Below are 23,328 nucleotides of genomic sequence, written 5' to 3'. Positions count from 1 at the left end.
GTTTTGGATGAATAAATAAGTAATGTAAACATATTATCAGTAATTGCCAGGAAACTCTACAACATTTGTTTTAAAATCACACCAAGGTTGTTAAAACTGGCATCAGGTTATTGAGGGATCTGATTAGGATTTACCCTCGTAGCAAGGCTGTTTTATCATGTGGAGGTTTCATTTGGGTCTCTTTTTTAAAAAACACACTTGTCTTTGGCAGGAGAAAGACCAGACTCAGAGGAACCAGAGCCAGGGACGTCCAAACCAGCAAGAAGACACCAGTGCTCCCACTGTGGAAAAGGTTGTAACCACTTATGGGAGCTGAAGCAACATGAGAGAATACACACAGGGGAGAAGCCTTACCACTGCTCCCAGTGTGGAAAGAGTTTTAACCTGTTAGGGTACCTGAAACGACATGAGAGATTACACACAGGGGAGAAGCCTTACCACTGTTCCCAGTGTGGAAAGGGTATTAACCTCTTATGGGAGCTGAAACAGCACGAGAGAATACACACAGGGGAGAAGCCTTACCACTGCTCCCAGTGCGGCAAGAGTTTTAACCAGAAAGGACAACTGAACCAGCACGAGAAAATACACACAGGGGAGAAGGCTTACCACTGCTCCCTGTGTGGAAAACGTTTTAACCAGAAAAGCTACCTAAAAAAACATGAGAGAATACACACAGGGGAGAAGCCTTACCACTGCTCCCAGTGTGGAACGCGATTTGCAATGTTTGGGACTCTGAAAATACATGAGAGAATACACACAGGAGAGAAGCTGTACCTCTGTTACCTGTGTGGAAAGAGTTTTTCCCACTTATGTCACCTGAAAACTCATGAACAAATACACACGGGGTGAAGCCTCACCACTGCTCCCAATGTGGAAAGGGTTTTAACCTGTTAGGGGACCAGAAACAACACAGGGGAGAAGCCTTACATGCTCCCAGTGTGCAAAGAGTTTGCCTAGGCTTACAAAAGCTCAGACTGTGGGAAAACATATTACTCTTCACAGTCACTTAAACGTCATGAGAGAATCCACACAGAAGAGAGAATAATTACTTCTCCTACTATGTAAATTGATATTTCACATCACATTGACTTAAAATTCATCAGAGAACATACACAGTGCTCCCATTGTCTTATATTGTTGACTAATAATGTGTTTACTTGTTTATACCATATGAAATTGAATTGTACACAGTATACTCAAACATATATTTGTATGTTTTTATTAGAAAACAAATTGTATATGGAGTATGTCAGAGTATATATATATATAGAGAATATAGAGTAGATCAGATTCCATGTGTTTAAATGGTCCTTTTTTAAACTCTGACTATGTGTGTTTATCTGGGTGTCATTCCTCCAGAACTACAGATAATCGAGTGGTATTTGGATGTGATTCTTTTGCTCCATTGTTGACATTTGCATTGTTGGCCCACTGATGATTTAATGACATGAAAATGTTCAGACTGTAATGGAAAATGGTAATTGTATATGTCCACATAACTGAGTATGTGACTAACCTTGTGAAACTGACTTATTATAATCTCCTGTTCTTGGGAGTATCTTCCTGTGTTGCAAACCAGCTCCACCTGCGTCCTTGTATGAACAAAGTTCCTCCCAGGAACAGGAAACTATAAAGATATGTGCTCGTCTCCCAATGCTCCGGAATTGAAACCGTCTCCACTTCGCTGTGTAACTATTGTATAAGAGGTTATTAAACAAAGATTCTGCTGTGACTCTGATGTGGAAGATGTTATAAATATTTGTTGGTCTGATTTGATTAATGAGGAGCATCCAGACACTGCACTTGAAAACCATATGAAATTGCTTCTTCCAATTATTGATAAACATGTACCTGTTAAGAAACTGACTGTTAGAACTGTTAAGGCTCCGTGGATTGATGAGGAGTTTAAAAACTGTATGTTTGAAAGAGTTGGGGCAAAAGGAGTGGCTAATAAGTCTGGCTGCACATCTGGCTGGCTTACGTACTGCAAATGGAGAAATGATGTGACCAAACTCAACAAAAATAATAAACTTTATTATGAATCCAAGATCAATGATATAAAGAATGATGGAAACAAACTTGTAAAAAAAACATAATGAAAGAAAAGCATTGCAAGTATTGAACGTTGTAAAGTTAGTGTGGGAGAGGTGGAAAAATTGTTATCGATCAATAATGACAAACCTCCTGGCATTGACAACTTAGATGGGAAGCTACTGAGGATGGTAGCTGACTCTATAGCCACTCCTATCTGTCATATTTTTAATCTGAGCCTAGAGGAAAGTCGTTGTCCTCAAGCCTGGAGGGAAGCCAAAGTAATTACGCTACCCAAGAGTGGTAAAGCGGCCTTTACTGGTTCTAACAGCAGACCTATAATCTTGCTGCCAGCTCTAAGCAAACTGTTGGAAAAAATCGTGTTTGACCAAATACAATGCTATTTGTCTGTAGAAAAAGTAACAACAGATTTTCAGCATGCTCATAGAGAAGGGCACTCAACATGTACGCACTGACACAAATGACTGATGATTGTGCAGATTTCAGTGCAGCCTTTGATATTATTGACCATAACCTGTTGTTTAAGAATGTCTGTGCTATGGCTTTTCAACCTCTGCCATATCGTGGATTCAGGGCTATCTACCTAATTGAATTCAACAGGTTTTTAATGGAAGCTTCTCTAATGTCAAACATGTAAAGTGTGATGTACTTCTTTTTTTTACCAATGACCTGCCACTGGCATTATACAAAGCATGTGTGTCCATGTATGCTGATGATTCACCCATATACACATCAGGAACCACAGCTAAAGAAGTCACTGAAACCCTTAACAAAGAGTTGCAGTCTGTTTTGGAATGGGTGGCCAGTAATAAACTGGTCCTGAACATCTCTAAAACTATAAGAGCATTGTATTTGGTACAAATCATTCCTTAAGTTCTAGACCTCAGCTGAATCTGGTAATGAATTGTGTGGCTGTTGAACAAGTTGAGGAGACTAAATTACTTGGCATTACCTTAGATTGTAAACTGTCATGGTCAAAACATATAGATTCAGTGGTTGTAAAGATGGGGAGAGGTCTAGCCGCAATAAAGAGATGCTCTGCTTTTTTGACACCACACTCCAAAAAGCAAGTTCTGCAGGCTCTAGTTTTGTCTAATCTTGATTATTGTCCAGTCGTGTGGTCCAGTGCTGCAAAGAAAGACCTAGTAAAGCTGCAGCTGACCCAGAACAGAGCGGCACGTTTTGTTCTTAATTGTAATCAGAGGGCTGATAAATACTATGCATGCCAGTCTCTCTTGGCTAAGAGTTGAGGAGAGACTGACTGCATCACTTCTTATTTTTATAAGAAACATGAATGTGTTGAAAACAGACGGTGGTGGAGGTGTTTATGGTGGAGAGGACTGTTGACTCAGTGGAGGACATCCCAGCCACTTGGCAGTGTTGACACTGTTACTTCCTACCTGACTGGTAATATGACTTCACTGCTACTTCCTATCTGACTGGTAATATGACTTCACTGCTACTTCCTACCTGACTGGTAACAGGACTTCACTAATACTTCCTACCTGACTGGTAATAGGACTTCACTGCTACTTCCTATCTGACTGGTAATAGGACTTCACTGCTACTTCCTACCTGACTGGTAATAGGACTTCACTGCTACTTCCTATCTTACTGGTAATAGGACTTCACTGCTACTTCCTACCTGACTGGTAGTAGGACTTTACTGCTACTTCCTACCTGACTGGTAATAGGACTTCACTGCTACTTCCTACCTGACTGGTAATAGGACTTCACTGCTACTTCCTACCTGACTGGTAATAGGACTTCACTGCTACTTCCTATCTTACTGGTAATAGGACTTCACTGCTACTTCCTACCTGACTGGTAGTAGGACTTTACTGCTACTTCCTACCTGACTGGTAATAGGACTTCACTGCTACTTCCTACCTGACTGGTAATAGGACTTCACTGCTACTTCCTATCTTACTGGTAATAGGACTTCACTGCTACTTCCTACCTGACTGGTAGTAGGACTTTACTGCTACTTCCTACCTGACTGGTAATAGGACTTCACTGCTTTTTCCTATCTGACTGGTAATAGGACTTCACTGCTACTTCCTACCTGACTGGTAGTAGGACTTCTATTTATACAATCAATCAAGCAAATTTGTATGGCCTTTTTTTTTTACCTCAGCAGCGGTCACAAAGTTATTTTACAGTCATCTGGCCCAGAGACACCTTGGACATACAGGGCACCACTGCCGTTGCCTTTCTCCCTGTCTGATGTCATATCCTTTTCCTGTTAAGGCACCTGACCAGCTGAGTGCAGGTGGGCTCTCCTGTGAACATGGGGCTGAAGATCAGACAGTGAAGAGACTCCGGGGGCGGTGATGAAGGCTGTAGGAATGAAGATATAAGATAGCATAACTTCCTGTAGGCAGTGTAGCATAACTTCCTGTAGGCAGTGTAGCATAACTTCCTGTAGGCAGTGTAGCATAACTTCCTGTAGGCAGTATAGCATAACTTCCTGTAGGCAGTGTAGCATAACTTCCTGTAGGCAGTGTAGCATAACTTCCTGTAGGCAGTGTAGCAGAACTTCCTGTGGGCAGTGTAGCATAACTTCCTGTGGGCAGTGTAGCATAACTTCCTGTAGGCAGTGTAGCATAACTTCCTGTGGGCAGTGTAGCATAACTTCCTGTAGGCAGTGTAGCATAACTTCCTGTAGGCAGTGTAGCATAACTTCCTGTAGGCAGTGTAGCAGAACTTCCTGTAGGCAGTGTAGCAGAACTTCCTGTGAAAGTAGTGAAATAAATGACATGGAATGAAAAGGTGTGGTATTTACTTCTGTGTATGTCCAATGTATATTGTGTGATCAAAATCTACTATAGAAATGATAGTTTTCTTAGTTTACCAAACTGAATTGCCAATCAACATTCCCAGCATGAACAGCAGCCTCGGAAACAAATTCGTATTTACAATGACAGCATGGCAAAATGCCTTCTGTGGGGCAGTAAACACAGATCTGGTTATTTTGAAAATACTTTGTATTAAGTTGTTAGCAAGAATAAACAATGTAATTAACATTTTCCCAAACTGAGTCACCCAAACTAGTCAGCAGATGATTCTTTCAAGTTGTCTCTTGCGTGACGTATAATCTAGTCGACGGGACCGTTCGACACAAGGCTACTGGTTCAGACAGATCAGCAGCTTACTAGCCAACGTTCTATAATGAAAACAGGTACATTCTGAAAGGTTTTGTTGATGTGATAACAAAAATGTTATTCACGTCTGAATTCAGGATAATACCGTTTGTTTTATTTTACTTAAATGTTATTATTTATGTATCATACTATGCGAATACACTACCAAGCAATGCAAGTAGATATTTGGAATTAACCCCAAAGAAGGTTTTGATCAATAATTTATTAAGAAAACCAGTAGTCACGATCAGACTATGTTTCCTATTCAGGCATCATATAATGCACAGCCACATGCAAATACATCAACTCCACCAATAAACATTGAAAACTTTAACATGACTACTGGTGATGTCATTATTTTCATCACCATCCATTACTGGTTAAATTGCATTATTATTCTTTGTACATGGTGTGCCCGCCTCCTGAGTATGACTAGAAGTCCACTCGGAAGTCCCCTCTTCTCTTCTGTGCCAAAGTTGCTGAGGAGCCAGAAGCAGAGTTTAGAACATGTCTCTTGGGAATATTTTAACTTGGCACATACAGTATTCAGACCCCTTGACCTTTCACCTTACAGCCTTATTCTAAAATGGATTAAATCGTTTTTTCCCCCCTCATCAATCAACACACAATACCCCATAATGACAGTGAAAACAGGTTTGAAATTTTTTGCAATTTTTGTGGTGTTGTGAACAATTATAAATGTACACTGACAGGCTGACCCATACTTTAAGAAAGGCGGTTGTAGGGACTAATCCTAAAAAATACTAAATTTTTGGATAAAGCATAAATTGGATTTTAGTCTCAGCCTCCAGAGGCCAAATGGAGCTCCGTACTGAACCGCCAAGCGCCTCCCAAATGTTGTACCAATGAGGACAGCTCTGTATAGCTTCTCATTGACATGATTGGTCAATGCGGCAACTTCAGGAGAGTAATGGCACAATCTGCGAAAGCCAGCAGGAGAGGGAGGAGAATGGTTGGGTCAGGTTAAAACCTCGTCCGGATAGGACCCTTCATCTCAATTTCCACCTAAAATTACCCAAATCTAACTGCCTGTAGCTCAGGACCTGAAGCAAGGATATGCATATTCTATACTATTTGAAAGGGAACACTGAAGTTTGTGGAGATGTGAAATTAATGTAGGAGAATATAACACAGCTGGTAAAAGATAAAAACATGTTTTAAATTTTTATTTGATAATCTTTGAAATGCAAAAGAAAGGACATACATTGATATAGGACGCTGGGGGTCATTTATATGTTGTCCACAACAGGGCAACAGTACATGTGCAAAGTCAGACTGATAACGTCAAGAATGAGCGAGTTACATGACATTTAGTATGAAGTCACCCAGGTGTCCCACACGAGTTGCCCAAATGGCCAAATTGATTTTTTTCAAGAAAATAACTACATAGAAAATACAAAAATGCTTAGTCTACACACTCCCAGGAATGTCATAAATGATGGATCATTAGCTTCCCTACATAAAAGGTACTAACGGGAAATGTGACAAGAATGCTGATCCAATATCTCCAAACACAGAAGTGAAACATTTAAGGGCCAAGTTAGCAGCCCAGGGATCCAATATCACTGTTGAACAACACCACAAACCACACAAAGTAAAAAATAAAATAAAACAACTTTAGAATGACAGTATTTGGAAGATCCTCAGTCCTCTACACAATATTGTGCTGCTGATGCCAAGTCCCAAAGCAGTCTCTTTCTGCTGTAAAGCAGAGGCAAACCGAACAAGTCGTGCAGGTGATGGGGGACTTCATGTGACAAAGAACACAACGACGCCTCCATGCTGTGGCCTTTTTGCCCCGAGGCACATTCATGCCTGCAGTTATGAATTCGGGCATGTGAACACCACTGGTGGCAGGAGCAGAAGGGACAGAGGTAGAGGGGGCAGAAGGTGCTGCAGTGGACTTTGTGCCGTAGCCAGCAAGCTCCTGGATGAGCAGCTTTCTGAAGGCTAGCTGTGTCATGGGGGTCTGTCCACAGCTCTTAGCCATTTCCTTATGAAGGACGAATGCATTCACCACAGCAATGTCGATGAAATGATAAAACAATGTTCTGTACCATTTCGTTGTCTTGTGGAGAACATTGTAGTAGCCTATCAGAGCATCTGACAGGTCCACACCTCCCATGCTCTTGTTGTAATCCTTCACAGCAGCAGGAATGGGAACATTTTTAGTGGTCTGTTCCCCATTAGCGTCCTTCACACGCCTGACGACTTGATCGCCACTGTACGATTTGTGGATACTGGAGCACATGACCACCTCTCTGGTATCCATCCACTTTACAAAGAGCAGGTCATCTTTACGAATCCATCGCATGGTACCCCTATCAGCCCGCTTAGGCATGTCGTTGACTTTTGTTTTGGGAAAACCCACTCTGTTGGGACGAATGGTGCCACAAGCCCACACATTCAGCTTCCTCAGGTCTGTGAACAGGGTAGGGCTTGTGTAGAAGTTGTCCACAAACAGTTTGTAGCCCGTCCCCAGCAGTTGAAAATCTAATAATTCCATAACGGAATCATAACTAAGTCCCTTACCGGTGGCTGAGATGGATTTCCCCTCGTAAACAAAAAAATTCCAAGTGTAGGCACACACAGAATCGTCCAAAACAAACAGTTTGTACCCCCCTTTTGTTGGCTTGTTACTCATATATTGTTTGAGGCCAATTCCAGCCTTTGAGGCTACCATCCTCTCATCTATGGACAGGTTCTGGTTGGGTTGAAAATGGGTCTTGCAAGCCTCAACCATGCTGGGGTAGAGAGGTTTGATTTTGCAGAGCCTATCAAAGCTTGCTGTGCCTCTCTTCTTGTCATTGTCCTCATCAACTTGTAGGTCACTGATATGAAGCGCCTGCGAGATAGTCAGAAACCTTTTAGAAGACATGACAGTGGAGGGGAAAGGCAGTTGGTAGAGTGTTGACGTTCTCCAGTAGTCCTTGAGGTTTTTACACTTCACAAACCCCATGTAAATAACCAGTGAGATGTAACAGTACAGGTCTTGGACGGAAATGGGGTTCCATGCCTCTTTCTTGCCTGCTTGTGTCTTAGCCCCATACTTGTTGGTGTTAGAAACCAGCGAATCAAGAACTGACAAGGAGAAAAACATCTGGAAAAGATGAAGGGGGCTGTACTTTGCAGTCATGTCCAGCTGAGGTCCTGGCTGCCTTTTCGGTCTAAATGTTGGTGGAAGTGGCTCCACATCATCTTCTAGCACAGTGTGCCAACGGTCCTCTGCCTCGGTGGTAGTTGCCGCTGGTTCACTGGGCCTCCTCCGCTTCTGGGCTGGCCTCTTCACACCTCTAGATGGCCGGGCAGGGGAAGGTGTGGAGCAGGAGACAGCAGGGGTCCGGCTGGATGAACCAGCTTCAGCGTCTGAATTAGTGGGGGATGGACACCTTGACATTGTGGGTTCCCATTGTTCATCCGAGTCCCTGGCACTGTGTAAGAAAAAAACAATCAGTAAGAATACTTCTACAGATGAGCCCTGTATCGACACGTAAAATAAACAGATGTCTATTATATAGAGTAGAGGGAACATAATCACGACGGTGAAGTGTGTGTTTATCAATGGTGAATAAGGCTGGTCAGGGGAGAACGGCTCATAGTGGTGGCCGGGGTGGGGTGAGTGGAATGGTATCAAGCAACATGGTCTGTTTGGTGCTGTTCCATTCTACTCCATTCCGGCCATTGTTGTGGGCCGCCCTCCCCTCAACAGCCTCCAATGGCTATTTATATAACAATGGAATGGAGTGAATGGAACAGCACCAAACAGACCATGTTGCTTGATGATGTGGAACCTTGGGGCGATAAGGTAACCTAGTGGTTAGAGCGTTGGGCCACTAACCCAAAGGTTGGCGGACCGAGTCCCAGAGCTGACAAGGTAAAAATATGTCATTCTGCCCCTGAACAAGGCAGTTAACTTCTCTTGGGTAGTGGGCAGCATTCAGAATTTTGTATGAAAAGCATGCCCAAATTAAACTGCATGCTACTCATCCCCAGAAGATAAGATATGATTATGATATATTTGGATAGAAAACACTCTGAAGTTTCTAAAACTGTTTGAATCATGTCTGTGAGTATAACAGAACTTATTTAGCAGGCGAAACCCTGAGGACAAACCATTCAGATTTATTTTTTGAGGTCACTCTCTTTTCAATGAGTTTTCATTGGGAAACCAGATATCTAAGGGACCTTCTTGCAGTTCCTACCGCTTCCACTGGATGTCAACAGTCTTTAGAAATTGGTTGAGGTTATTCCTTTGTGTAATGAAGAAGTACGGCCATCTTGAAGGAGGGTCACTCGAAAGTGTCCTGTTTGTTAGAAGCGCGTGACCAGAAAGCTAGCTACAATTGGTTTTAATCCTGTATTGAACACAGATCATCCCATCTTCAACTTTATCGATTATTTACGTAAAAAAATACCAAAAGATGTATTACAAAAGTAGTTTGACATTTTTTGCCAAAGTTTACAGGTAACCTTTGAGATATTTTGTAGTCACGTTTCACAAATTGGAACTGGTGTTTTACTGGATCAAACGCGCCAAATAAATTGACATTTTGGATATACATCGACGGAATTAATCGAAAAAAAGGACAATTTGTGATGTTTATGGGACATATTGGAGTGCCAACAACAGAAGCTCGTCAAAGGTAAGGCATGAATTATATTTTTATTTCTGCGTTTTGTGTCGTGCCTGCAGGGTTGAAATATGCTTCTCTCTCTTTGTTTACAATGGTGCTATCCTCAGATAATAGCATTGTTTGCTTTCACCGAAAAGCCTATTTGAATTCTGACATGTTGGCTGGATTCACAACCAGTGTAGCTTTAATTTGGTATCTTTCATGTGTGATTTAATGAAAGTTAGATTTTTATAGTAATTCATTTGAATTTGGCGCTCTGCATTTTCTCTGGCTTTTGGCCAAGTGAGACAGTAGCGTCCCGCCTAAACTCAGATTTTTGGATATAAATATGAACTTTACCGAACAAAACATACATGTATTGTGTAACATGAAGTCCTATGAGTGTCATCTGATGAAGATCATCAAAGGTTAGTGATTCATTTTACCTCCATTTCTGCTTTTTGTTACTCCTCTCTTTGGCTGGAAAAATGGCTGTATTTTTCTGTGACTTGGCTCTAACCTAACATAATCGTTTGGTGTGCTTTCGTCGTAAAACCTTTTTGAAATCGGACATTTTGGCTGGATTTACAACAGGTGTATCTTTAAAATGGTGTGAAATACTTGTATGTTTGAGGAATTTAAATTATGGGATTTCTGTTTTGAATTTGGCGCCCGGCAGTTTCACGGGCTGTTGACGAGGTGGGAACTTATCCGTCCCACATACCCTAGTGAGGTTAACAAGAAATTTGTGGAGTGGTTGAAAAACGAGTTATAATGACTCCAACCTAAGTGTATGTAAACTTCGACTGTGTGTATATATATATATATATATATATAATATCAAATTAATATGCGACCATTTAAACAACTGCATTAGCATGAGAAGCAAAAACCTTTTTTACTTACTGGTCTAAAAGTGGATCTTTTCCTTCCAAAAACATTTCTTCCGCACTGGAATCATAACTGTGGTCACTCACAGAGTCCTCATCCATTCCTTCTGTGTCACTCTCCTGGTCAATTTCTGCAATAATATCATCAAAATGTTTATACTTGGACTGAGATTTAGCTTTTCCACTCTTAGTAGCCATGTTTAACTTTTTCAGATTTGAGAAGTTTGTAGAAGAGAAGGAACTGCTGTGAAACGTAAACTACAGTGCGTCCTGTTTCCTTTCACCAGAGAATGAACTCTGTTGTGCACAGCTCTAGCATGATGGCTGTTTGTCCTACAAACGGCATTCACATACTGCTGGAAAGCCCAGCTCATTGGCTATCTAGCTAGGTTTCAAAACGATAGGTGGTCATTGGACCAAGACCCTTCATGGGCTAATTCAGGTGTTGTATAGCCAATACGTAATGTAGAATGATGAAACAAGTTTGGTTGCCTTCTAGAGTGTCTGAAGATTGCACAGGAACCGAACTTGACCATGTTAAACAATGTTAGATTTCTAACAAAATTAGATTTCATAAAATTGTTTTGTTGCAAGTTGAGTCGGAATTCATGCAGAACGCTGTTTACAACATGGATGGTGTGAGGATATACAATACCATTCATTAGTTCGGGGTCACTTAGAAATGTCCTTGTTTTTGAAAGAAAAGCAATTTCTTTGTCCATTTAAAATAACATCAAATTGATCATATACACAGTGTAGACATTGTTAATGTTGTAAATGACTATTGTAGCTGGAAATGGCTGATTATCTACATAGGCGTACAGAGGCCCATTATCAGCAACCATCACTCCTGTGTTCCAATGGCACGTTGTGTTACCTAATCCAAGTTTATCATTTTAAAAGGCTAATTGATCCATTTTGAGCCTGTAATCAAACCCACAAATGCTGATGCTCCAGACACTCAACTGGTCTAAAGAAGGCCAGTTTTATTGCTTCTTTAAATCAGCATAACAGTTTTCAGCTGTGCTAACATAATTGCAAAAGGGTTTTCTAATGATCAATCAGCCTTTTAAAATTATAAACTTGTATTAGGTAACACAAAGTGCCATTGGAACACAGGAGTGATGGTTGCTGATAATGGGCCTCTGTACGCCTATGTAGATATTCCATAAAACAATCTGCCATTTCCAGCTACAACAGTCATTTACAACATTAACAATGTTTACACTGTATTTCTGATCAATTTGATGTTATTTTATTGGACAAAAAATGTGCTTTTCTTTCAAAAACAAGGACATTTCTAATTGACCCCAAACTTTTCAACGGTAGTGTATATATAGAAATACACGTTTAAAATGTGTACCAATTGATTGGTCGAAAGAACAGGTGACTAAGTCAAACAAGATGTTTATTAGTCTGGGACAGCCCTACTAGTAAAAGATACCAGTCCATCTTCATGTCAACTAACAGAACTCTGCTGGTTGTCCTGGTAACAGATACCAGTGGGCAGATCTATTGTATTTGTTCAAACTAAACTACAGCACTTACTTTGATGTGTCAAATCTGATCCTTTCTTCTCTTCTCCTCCTCTCACAGTTCCACTCAGCCCCGTTGTTTTCCTGCAGTCCACCAGCTGCACAGACAACCTCTTCATACCCAGTAGTAAGGTGCTACCGGGAGAGGCACGACACGGGGACTCCGGGAGGGTGGAAGGGCTAGCATTTTCCTGGTAACCATAAAGAGGGGACAGACACATATCATTATGGATGCTGATGTCACTGTTGTCATAAAGTGCCTTACAGAAACCCAGACCCCGATAGAGCAAGCTGTATACTAGACCAAACCAAGCTGTACCATCTGGTGTTCTGATCTGGAGAGACTCTTCTCTTCCTCGTCAGCAGGATGTTGTTGAGGCTCCCCAGAGGATCCAGGATAGTCATGTCTCTCTCCTGTGTGAACGAGAACATCAAACAGACAGTAAACTTATGAACTTCTATTGCAATTACAGAGTGTTACAATGAATATATGGCTAAAAAGGGCCTAAATTAGCCACTTTAATTATGCTTCTTTTTTTTGTGATCAGTGGTATAAAGTACTTAAGTAAAAAGTACTTTAAAGTACGATTTAAGTAGTTTTTCGGGGAATCTGTACTTTACTATTTTTGACTAATTTGACTTTTACTTCACTACATTCCTAAAGAAAATGATGTACTTTTTACTCCATACATTTTCCCTGACACCCAAAAGTACTCATTACATTTTGAAGGCTTAGCTGGACAGGAAAATGGTCCAATTCACGCACTAATCAAGAGAACATCCCTGGTAATCATCACTGCCTCTGATCTGGCAGACTCACTAAACACACGTTTCAATTGTAGATTGTCTGAGAGTTGGAGTGTGTCCCTGGCTATCCGTAAATAAAATAAAAAATGTAACTAGAAAATGGCACCATCCGGTTTGCTTAATATAAGGAATTTGAAATTATTTATATACTTTTGATACTAAAGTATATTTTAGACTTTTACTCAGGAAGTATTTTACTAGGTGACTCACTTTTACTTGAGTAATTTTCTATTCAGGTATCTGTACTTTACTCAAGTATGACAATTGCGTACTTTTCCCACCACTGTGATGCGAATGTTTAAGGGCCGTTCCACAAAATGGGTGCATTTTGCGTCCCTTTGATATTTTAAGTAGAAATGATGCACTGTATATTATATTCTAAAAACCTGTTATATTAGAATAAGTGCACTTTAATATAGACCACATAGAGAATTCAATAAATACAATTTTGAAGTGCACAAAATATATGTACCAATGGCAGATTGCCCCTTAAACAACTCCTACAGTACTGAACAACATATCAAAGTGCAGAACTTCAGTAGAATGCCCCTTTAAAAAACACAGTTCAACAACTGCATAGTTTGTGTCCCTGTTTTTAAGACAGTACTCACTGGTGGTAATCGGAACTTCAGTCTCCTTCTCTTTTATTGCGATATCCTCCTCTTTTACTCTAAAAGGTTCTTCCTCTTCTTTCAATTTTACGGCATCTTCCTCCTTTTTGATTCTGAAAGCTTCTACCTCTTTTTCCACTTTGACAACCTCTTTCCCATCTTCCTCTTTCACTGTAATATCATCCTCTTGTTTCTCCATTTTCATTCTTCAAGCCTCTTTGCCTCCTTTCACCAGAGTTTCTTTCTCCGTCTAGATTTGTGCGTTTATGCTCCGGGAAATTAGCCTAGTGCAGTATCAATGTAACACATTTGCTAATTTAACAAGCAAATTACGTTTATAAATGAACCAGTAGATAGGTAAACAGAATTATGTTCGAAACACTAAGAGTAATATACACAAGAATGGTCTAAAGAGTTTTAGGTTTGCTAGCAAAGCACCGCGTGGTTAAACCAGAAGCCTTTTGTCGCTGTTGAAGAAGCCTCCTGTCCCGTCCACTAGATTATACGTCACGCAAGAAGCATCACCTGAAAGACTCCCATCACCTTCTGCTGGCTGGAGTGGGTAACGCAGTTTGGAAACAATAGTTACTACACTTTTGTATTGGAAAGAACGTCATAATAATTTAACAATAAGATGATATATTTTCTCTTACGTCTTACAAATAATACCGTCCCGTATACAGACGTAGAAGCTTAATAGTGTAATAATAATAGCGACCCTGGGTTTATAATCGCAGAAATCGACCATGCCGCACGTGCATGCTTTTGCGGCACAGTCGATAGCGCGCCGGACCTCTGGCTAGAAGGTCGAGGGTTCGAGACCTGCTCCCTACTGTTTCATTACAATATGAATATGTAAATGTTGAATAAATACTTATTTGATTAGGTAGTGTTTTAATACACATTTGCTCTGTTCATTTTTTACATTCGTTTTTATTTAGATGTGACGGTACTATTCCCTCAAAGCTACGCTCTTTAAGATACAAATCATCCTGTAAACCAGGGGTGGGCAACTCCAGTCCTCGGTGCCTGATTGATGTCACACTTTTTCTCCCTCCCTAGCAAACACAGCTGATTAATCAAATTGCATTCTGAAGATCATGATTAGGTGATTATTGGAGTCAGGTGTGTTAGCTGGGGCTGGGGCAAAACTGTGACACTAATCAGGCCCTCGAGGACTGGAATTTCCCAACCCCGCTGTAAACAACAGAGCAAATGCATCACATTCAAATAGCACTTGATTATCTGTAGTGCTTTATACTGAGTCTACAAAACATTAAGAACACCTGCTCCTTCCATGACATAAACTGACCAGGTGAATACAGGCTAAAGCTATGATCCCTTATTGATGTCACTAGTTAAATCCACTTCAATCAGTGTAGATGAAAGGGAGGAGATGAGTTAAATAAGGATTTGTAAGCCTTGAGACAAATGAGACATGGATTGTGTATGTGTATCATTCAGAGGGTGAATGGGGAAGACAAAATATTGAAGTGTCTTTGAACGAGGGATGGCAGTAGGTGCCAGGTGCACCGGTTTGTGTCAAGAACTGCAAAGTTGCTGGGTTTTTCCAGCTCAACAGTTTCCCATGTGTACTAAGAGTGGTCCACCATCCTAACAGTGCCGTTTAAGATGAGGCAGAACGATTTGTTTTTTTATGAGCATGGCCTTAATTCTATTACAGCATATTGGATAACTGTCATTCATATTCCATTCACCCTGTTCAATGTAACAGCAATAGGTTTAGGCTACTACATGATACTAGAATTTTCCCTATACCCATCATGAGATTGCTACAACCTAGCCTATGAATGAAAGTTTAGAACGTAGGTGCACACAGGTCGAGATAGGTTTTTTAGGTGAGAGACAGTCTTGAAGACATCACCAACTAATTATCATGGTCCAAACACACCGAGACCGTCGTGAAGAGGGCACGACAACAACTTTTCCACCTCAGGAGACTGAAAAGATTTGGCATGGGTCTCCAGATCCGCAAAAAGTTCTACAGCTGCACCATCGAGAGCATCCTGACCGGTTGCATTACCGCCTGGTATGGCAACTGCTCGGCATCTGACCGTAATGCACTACAGAGGGTAGTGAACATCACTGGGGCCAAGCTTCCTGCCATCCAGGACAATTATAAAGAAGCCCCAAAAAATTGTCAGATACTCCAGTCACCCAAGTCATAGACTGTTTTCTCTGCTCCCGCACGTCAAGCGGTACCGGAGCACCAAGTCTAGAACCAAAAGGCTCCTTAACAGCTTCTACCCCTAAGCCATAAGACTGCTGAACAATTAATCAAATGGCCCACCGGACGATTTACATTGACCCCACCTCCATTTGTTTTGTACACTGCTGCTAGTTGCTGTTTATTATCTATGAAATGTCACTTCACCCCTACCTACATGTACAAATGACCTCGACTAACCTGTACCCCCGCACATTGACTCGGTACCAGTACCCCCTGTATATAGCCTTGTTATTGTTATTTTATTGCGTTACTTTTTATAATTTTTTTCTTTTGGTCATTTGCTCATTTTCTTAAATCTTCCTGACCTGTACCGTTAGTTAAGGGCTTGTAAGCAATTCACTGTAAGGTCTACACTTGTTGTATTCGGCGCATTTGACAAATAAAGTTTGATTTTATTTGACAAATTCAGGTATGTTTATCCCGTTTTTTTCTGTTTAAGAAACGTTTGTCTCTAGAGAGTTGAAAACAGCAGGTCTGGGACAGGTAGCACCTCCGGTGAACAGGTCAGGGTTCCATAGCCGCAGGCAGAACAGTTGAAACTGGAGCAGCAGCACGGCCAGCTGGACTGGGGACAGCAAGAAGTCATCATGCCAGGTAGTCCTGAGGCATGGTCCTAGGGCTCAGGTCCTCCGAGAGAAAAAGAAAGAAAGAAAGAAAGAAAGAAAGAAAGAAAGAAAGAAAGAAAGAAAGAAAGAGAGAAAGAGAGAATTAGAGAGAGCATACTTAAATTCACACAGGACACCGGATAAGACAGGAGAAATACTCCAGATATAACAGACTGACCCCAGCCCCCCGACATATAAACTACTGCAGCATAAATACTGGAGGCTGAGACAGGAGGGGTCAGGAGACACTGTGGCCCCATCCGATGATACCCCCGGACAGGGCCAAACAGGCAGGATATAACCCCACCCACTTTGCCAAAGCACACCCCCCGCACCACTAGAGTGATATCTTCAACCACCAACTTACCATCCTGAGACAAGGCCGAGTATAGCCCACAAAGATCTTCGCCATGGCACAACCCAATGGGGGGTGCCAACCCATGAATACGGCTGCACAGTATTGTCTCTTCTCGATGGCGGTTATAATATCGATTAGTACCTTGAGCGGGGTTGAGGTGCACCCATGACCAGCTCGGAAACCGCATTGCACAGCGGAGAAGGTTCATGCTGAAAGAGCTCTGATAGGTTGGAGGATGTCCTCCGGAAGTTGTCATAATTACTGTTTAAGTCTATGGAAGCCTTGAGAACCATGAGCCTCCTAGGTTTTGTATTGAAGTCAATGTACCCAGAGGAGGATGCAAAATAGTATGTTTTATTCAATTATTTTTTTATTTAATGATGATGGTGATGTGATTATATTTAGTATAGTTTTATCAAAAAGGATTTTTTAAAAATGTTTTAGCAATTTATTTTCTTCTGAAACTCACTGAAAATCCCATCCCACAATTATGTCATGTTGGCTCGATGTCCTTTGGGTGCAGTGGAGGCTCCTCAGAGGAGGAAGGGGAAGACCATCCTTCCCTGAGGAGCCTTCACTGCACCCTAAGGACATCCAGCCAACATGACACAATTGTGGGAAGCATTGGAGTCAACATGTGCCAACATCCCTGTGGAAGGCTCTGGACACTTTGAAGAGTTCATGCCCCGACAAATTGAGGCTCTTCTGAGGGAAAAGGAGGAGGTTCCTAGTCTATATTAGGACGTTTATTTCTCTCCAAATGTTTGGTATGATCAGTATATATATATATATAAAGAAAATATTGCATGACCAAAAGCACAATTCTATTTTTGTAAAAATGAGACAAGTGTACGAGCATATGTGTGATCTAACTTGAACTTTAAGTAGCCTGTATTTGATGTGATATACTCCTTTCGAGACAGGATTGTGTCACGGCACAGATCTGGGGAAGTGGACCAAAACATTTCTGCCACATTGAAGGTCCCCATCATCTTAAAAGGAAGAAGTTTGAAACCACCAAAACCCTTCCTACTGCTGGCAGCCCGGCCAAACTGAACAATCGGGGGAGAAGGGCCTTGGTCAGGAAGGTAACCAAGAACCCAATGGTCACTCTGACAGAGCTCCTCTGTGGAGATGGGAGAACCTTCCAGAAGGACAACCATCTCTGCATCACTCCACCAAGCAGGACGTTATGGTAGAGATTTGAACCCGATTTAACATCTCCGGAGAGACCTGAAAATAGTTTTGTAGTGACACTCCCCATCCAACCTGACAGAGTTTGAGAGGATCTGCAGAGAAGAATGGGAGAAACATGAGGCTCCTGCTGCTGCTGTCCTCAAGGGCAAATTGACAGATTTTTCACCTAGTTGTCTTTGGGATTCAAACCAGAGATCTTTCGGTTACTGGCCCAGCTAGCTAACTGGCTACTGATCAACCTATTGTGTGTATTGAACATTCATATTGGACTGTAGCAGCACAGCTAACTGGCTACCGATCAACCTATTGTGTGTATTGAACATTCATATTGGACTGTAGCAGCTAGCTATCTGGCTACCGATCAACCTATTGTGTGTATTGAACATTTATATTGGACTGTAGCAGCTAGCTAACTGGCTACTGATCAACCTATTGTGTGTATTGAACATTCATATTGGACAGCCTTACCTGTATAGTAGCACCAACACCCATCAGCCCAATCTCTTCTTGATGTCAAAGCTGCAGTGTATTGTTGGTATAGTTTTTGATGAATAATAATTCAAATTGTGAAAATAGAAGTGTACAATTTATATATATATATATATTCAACTTTAAGATACTGTTTGCCTCTATGCAGATGTAGAAGCTGAATAGGAATATACATTATCAATAAATAGTTGATTGTTCTTTTTTCACATCATACTAAGAATACTGAGCCACAACCTGTAAATGTGACCATACTATTTATTTAAAGCCCCACTAAGATGTCACCATACTATTCCTTTAAAGCCCCTCTGTCAGATATAAATCATCAGAGTGGGAAACCAACTGACATGGAAACAATGGAGCAAATGTGTCACTATCAGAGGGGTGTATTATGACATCATATAGAACTACTCAGACATTCCAAATATCACTTGATTATCAGAGAGGTGTATTATGACATCATATAGAACTACTCAGACATTCCAAATATCACTTGATTATCAGAGGGGTGTATTATGACATCATATAGAACTACTCAAACATTCCAAATATCACTTGATTATCAGAGGGGTGTATTATGACATCATATAGAACTACTCAGACATTCCAAATATGCCCCACTAAGATGTCACCATACTATTCCTTTACAGCCCCTCTGTCAGATATAAATCATCAGAGAAACCAACTGACATGGAAACAATGGAGCAAATGTGTCACTATCAGAGGGGTGTATTATGACATCATATAGAACTACTCAGACATTCCAAATATCACTTGATTATCAGAGGGGTGTATTATGACATCATATAGAACTACTCAGACATTCCAAATATCACTTGATTATCAGAGGGGTGTATTATGACATCATATAGAACTACTCAAACATTCCAAATATCACTTGATTATCAGAGGGGTGTATTATGACATCATATAGAACTACTCAGACATTCCAAATATGCCCCACTAAGATGTCACCATACTATTCCTTTACAGCCCCTCTGTCAGATATAAATCATCAGAGTGGGAAACCAACTGACATGATGTAACGGCAGCCTTCACTCTCTTTACTAGATTAGGGGGTGTAACAGGGATCAGACCAACACGCAGCGTAGCCAGTGCTCAACATGTTTAATTAAAGGAATAAACAGTGAACACTACAAATACAAAATAACAAAATGTGGCAAACCGATACAGTCCTAGCTGGTGCATAGAAAACACAAAGACAGGAAACAACCACCCACAAAATCCCAACACAAAACAAGCCACCTATATATAATTCTCAATCAGGGACAACGATTGACAGCTGCCTCTGATTGAGAACCATATTAGGCCGAACACAGACAAACTAGACACACAACATAGAATGCCCACCCAGCTCACATCCTGACCAACACTAAAACAAGCAAAACACATAAGCACTATGGTCAGGACGTGACACATGGAAACAATGGAGCAAATGTATCACTATCAGAGGGGTGTATTATGACATCATATAGAACTACTCAGACATTCCAAATATCACTTGATTATCAGAGGGGTGTATTATGACATCAGATAGAACTACTCAGACATTCTAAATATCACTTGATTATCAGAGGGGTGTATTATGACATCATATAGAACTACTCAGACATTCCAAATATCACTTGATTATCAGAGGGGTGTATTATGACATCAGATAGAACTACTCAGACATTCTAAATATCACTTGATTATCAGAGGGGTGTATTATGACATCAGATAGAACTACTCAGACATTCCAAATCAGGCTTCATCCATATCATGAAGGTGGATATTGATCCAACCATTTCAAAAGTAATGACGGGGCTGATGGAAACAGGATATGCCTGTACAATTTTATTAATGCAGACAGACAATTTGTTAGTTCGTTTTACATGGTGGGGTCTTTTTGTGTCAGTAAAAATGTATGAATGAGAAATGGCGATGGAAACTCCTTCATGTGCAAATATTTATATAATAACCATCACATCTCAGTTAACTTGGAGTCACGTGATGATATGTTGTGTGGTCCTCCCTCTACGACTTGGGAACCCATGCAGTTTATTAGGCTACAGATTAAATAAGTTATGAACTTCACGGGGTGGTGAAACTGCATGTGATGAGCTTGATGCTCCTTTCCAATACATTTTGATGGTATTCTTCTGGTGACATGATGATTGATGCTTGGTTTCCATTTGACAAATAAAATAATATCTCTCTCATCCATAATAATCTCATCATGTAGGTAGCCTACCAGCACTGTATATGTGAGCTGCTGACTACAGTGCACAGGACAAGAGCACGTTTGCTATATAATATATAAACAGCTTTTTAAACCCTCAGTAGAGTTGAAAATGTGATGGAAACCCATGTAACTTGTATTTTTCATACGGTATATGGGATTTTAACAGCAAAAGTTTTTTTATTTGTCACACAAAGCCTTATGTCTGCAATTAGTCTGTTTGAAAGAAACATTTCTGGTGAGAAAATGCATATATTGTTTTGTACATATTTGAGAATATTCACATGAAAATCTGTCGCAAATTGCACGGAAACTTAGCTACTAAGGTGGATATTGATCCAACACCTGCCACTTATTCAAACCAGCCCTTTGGGCACAGACGTCAGCTCAACATCTAGTTTCTATTTACATTTCTTTGAGTCGTGAATTCAACATGAAATCAACACAAAATGTCACCTGTCATTGGATTTAGCTTACAAGTTGGGTGAAAAATAAATAAAGATTCCTGATGTTGATGGCTTTTTACAAATCCAATCAGTTTTCTGCATTGATCTAACATCATCACATGGATTTGTTTTGTTGAAATGACGTGGAAACAACATTTATTCAACCAGTGGGAGGCTTGTAAATGACCCCAGGAAAGTAAAACAAAGAACTCTTCATTGAGACAATGATGAACAGCAATCCGTGGGAGAGTTGTGGTGGATATTATAAAATAAGGATCTGCTGGAGTCCAAGTCAAACCAAGATTCTTTATTTCTGAGCTCAGAGAGAATAACAGAGTTACACAGCGCAGTGTAGACAGTCTAATTCCTGAAGCATTGGGTGATGAGCACATATCTTTATAGTTTCCTGTTCCTGGGAGGGACTTTATTCATACAAGGACACAGGTGCAGCTGGTTTGCAACACAGGATGATACTCCCAGGAACAGGAGATTATAATAGGACAGTTTCACGAGGTTAGTCACATACGCAGATATGTGGACACATACAATTAACATTTTGCATTACAGAGTCTGTGAACATTTTCATTTCATTAAATCATCAGTGGACCAACAATGCAAATTTAAACAATGGAGCAAATGCATTACAGGCAAATATCACTTGATTATCTGTAGTGCTGGAGGAATGACACACAGATAAACAGAAATGACCATTTAAACACATGGAATCTGATCTACTCTATATTCAAACTGACATACTCCATATTCAATTCATGTTTTATTACAAAAACATACATTTGAGTATACTTTGAACCATTTCATTTAATATGGTACAAACAGGTAAACACATTCTCAGGCAACAATATAAGACAATTGGAGCACTGTGTATGTTCTCTGATGAATTTTAAGTTAATGTGATGTGAAATATAAATTTACACACTAGGAGAAGTAATTATTCTCTCCTGTGTGGATTCGCACATGATGTTTAAGTGACTGTGATGAGTAATATGTTTTCCCGCAGTCTGAGCTTTTCTAAGCCTTCTCCTCTGTGTGCTGTCTCATGTGTTCTTTCAGGCTTCCTAAAATGGGCAAAACCTTTGCACCCTGGGAGCAGTGGTAAGGCTTCACCACCTGTGTTTTAGCTCATGTGTTTTCAGGTTATGTAAGTGGGTAAAACGCTTTCCACACTGTGAGCAGTGATAAGGCTTCTCCCCAATGTGTATTCTCTCATGTTTTTTCAGGTAGCTTTTCTGGTTAAAACTCTTTCCACACTGTGAGCATTGGTAAGGATTCTCCCCTGTGTGTATTCTCTCATGTCGTTTTAGGTCCCTTAACTGGTTGAAACACTTTCCACACTGGGAGCAGTGGTAAGGCTTCTCCCCAATGTGTATTCTCTCATGTTTTTTCAGGTAGCTTTTCTGGTTAAAACTCTTTCCACACTGTGAGCATTGGTAAGGATTCTCCCCTGTGTGTATTCTCTCATGTCGTTTTAGGTCCCCTAACTGGTTAAAACACTTTCCACACTGGGAGCAGTGATAAGGCTTTTCCCCTGTGTGTATTCTCTCATGTCGCTTTAGGTCCCCTAACTGGTAAAAACACTTCCCACACTGGGAGCAGTGAAAAGGCTTCTCCCCTGTGTGTATTCTCTCATGTTTTTTCAGGTAGCTTTTCTGGTTAAAACTCTTTCCACACTGGGAGCAATGGTAAGCCTTCTCCCCATTGTGTATTCTCTCGTGTTGTTTAAGCTCCCATAAGAGGTAACAACCCTTTCCACACTGGGAGCAGTGGTAAGGCTTCTCCCCTGTGTGTATTCTCTCATGTCGTTTCAGGTCCCCAAACTGGTTAAAACACTTTCCACAGTGGGAACACTGGTGTCGTCTTGCTGGTTTGGACGTCCCTGGCTCTGGTTCCTCTGAGTCTGGTCTTTCTCCTGCCAAAGACAGTGTGTTTTTTTAAATAGAGACCTGAATGAAACCTCCACATGATAAAACGGCCTTGCTACGAGGGTAAATCCTAATCAGATCCCTCAATAACCTGAGGCCAGTTTTAACAATCTTAGTGTGATTTTAAAAGA

General features: G+C 40.8%; 1 protein-coding gene and 1 pseudogene across 1 annotated transcript; both read right to left on the bottom strand.

The window, feature by feature from the left end:
* The window catches only part of LOC120041403, a 173,977-nt pseudogene extending 150,870 nt beyond the window's left edge, over positions 1 to 23,107 (bottom strand).
* On the bottom strand, positions 6,368 to 10,767 carry LOC120041405 (piggyBac transposable element-derived protein 4-like). The gene is made up of 2 exons (XM_038986361.1): positions 10,736 to 10,767; positions 6,368 to 8,647 (listed from the first exon to the last, which is right to left on the bottom strand). The coding sequence occupies exon 2, from the start codon at positions 8,611 to 8,613 to the stop codon at positions 6,868 to 6,870; it is 1,746 nt and encodes a 581-aa protein (XP_038842289.1). The 5' UTR covers positions 8,614 to 8,647; positions 10,736 to 10,767; the 3' UTR covers positions 6,368 to 6,867.
* Positions 23,108 to 23,328: the final 221 nt, after the last annotated feature.

The sequence above is a fragment of the Salvelinus namaycush genome, unplaced genomic scaffold (assembly GCF_016432855.1).
Source record: "Salvelinus namaycush isolate Seneca unplaced genomic scaffold, SaNama_1.0 Scaffold46, whole genome shotgun sequence".
NCBI classification, from domain to species: domain Eukaryota; kingdom Metazoa; phylum Chordata; class Actinopteri; order Salmoniformes; family Salmonidae; genus Salvelinus; species Salvelinus namaycush.
The sequence above is the reverse complement of the archived record's forward strand: the minus strand, read 5'-3'. Positions and strand labels throughout refer to the sequence as shown.

Bases quoted from the DNA above. Each gene is read 5' to 3' on its own strand.
- LOC120041405 (XM_038986361.1), bottom strand. From the start codon at position 8,613: ATGTCAAGGTGTCCATCCCCCACTAATTCAGACGCTGAAGCTGGTTCA.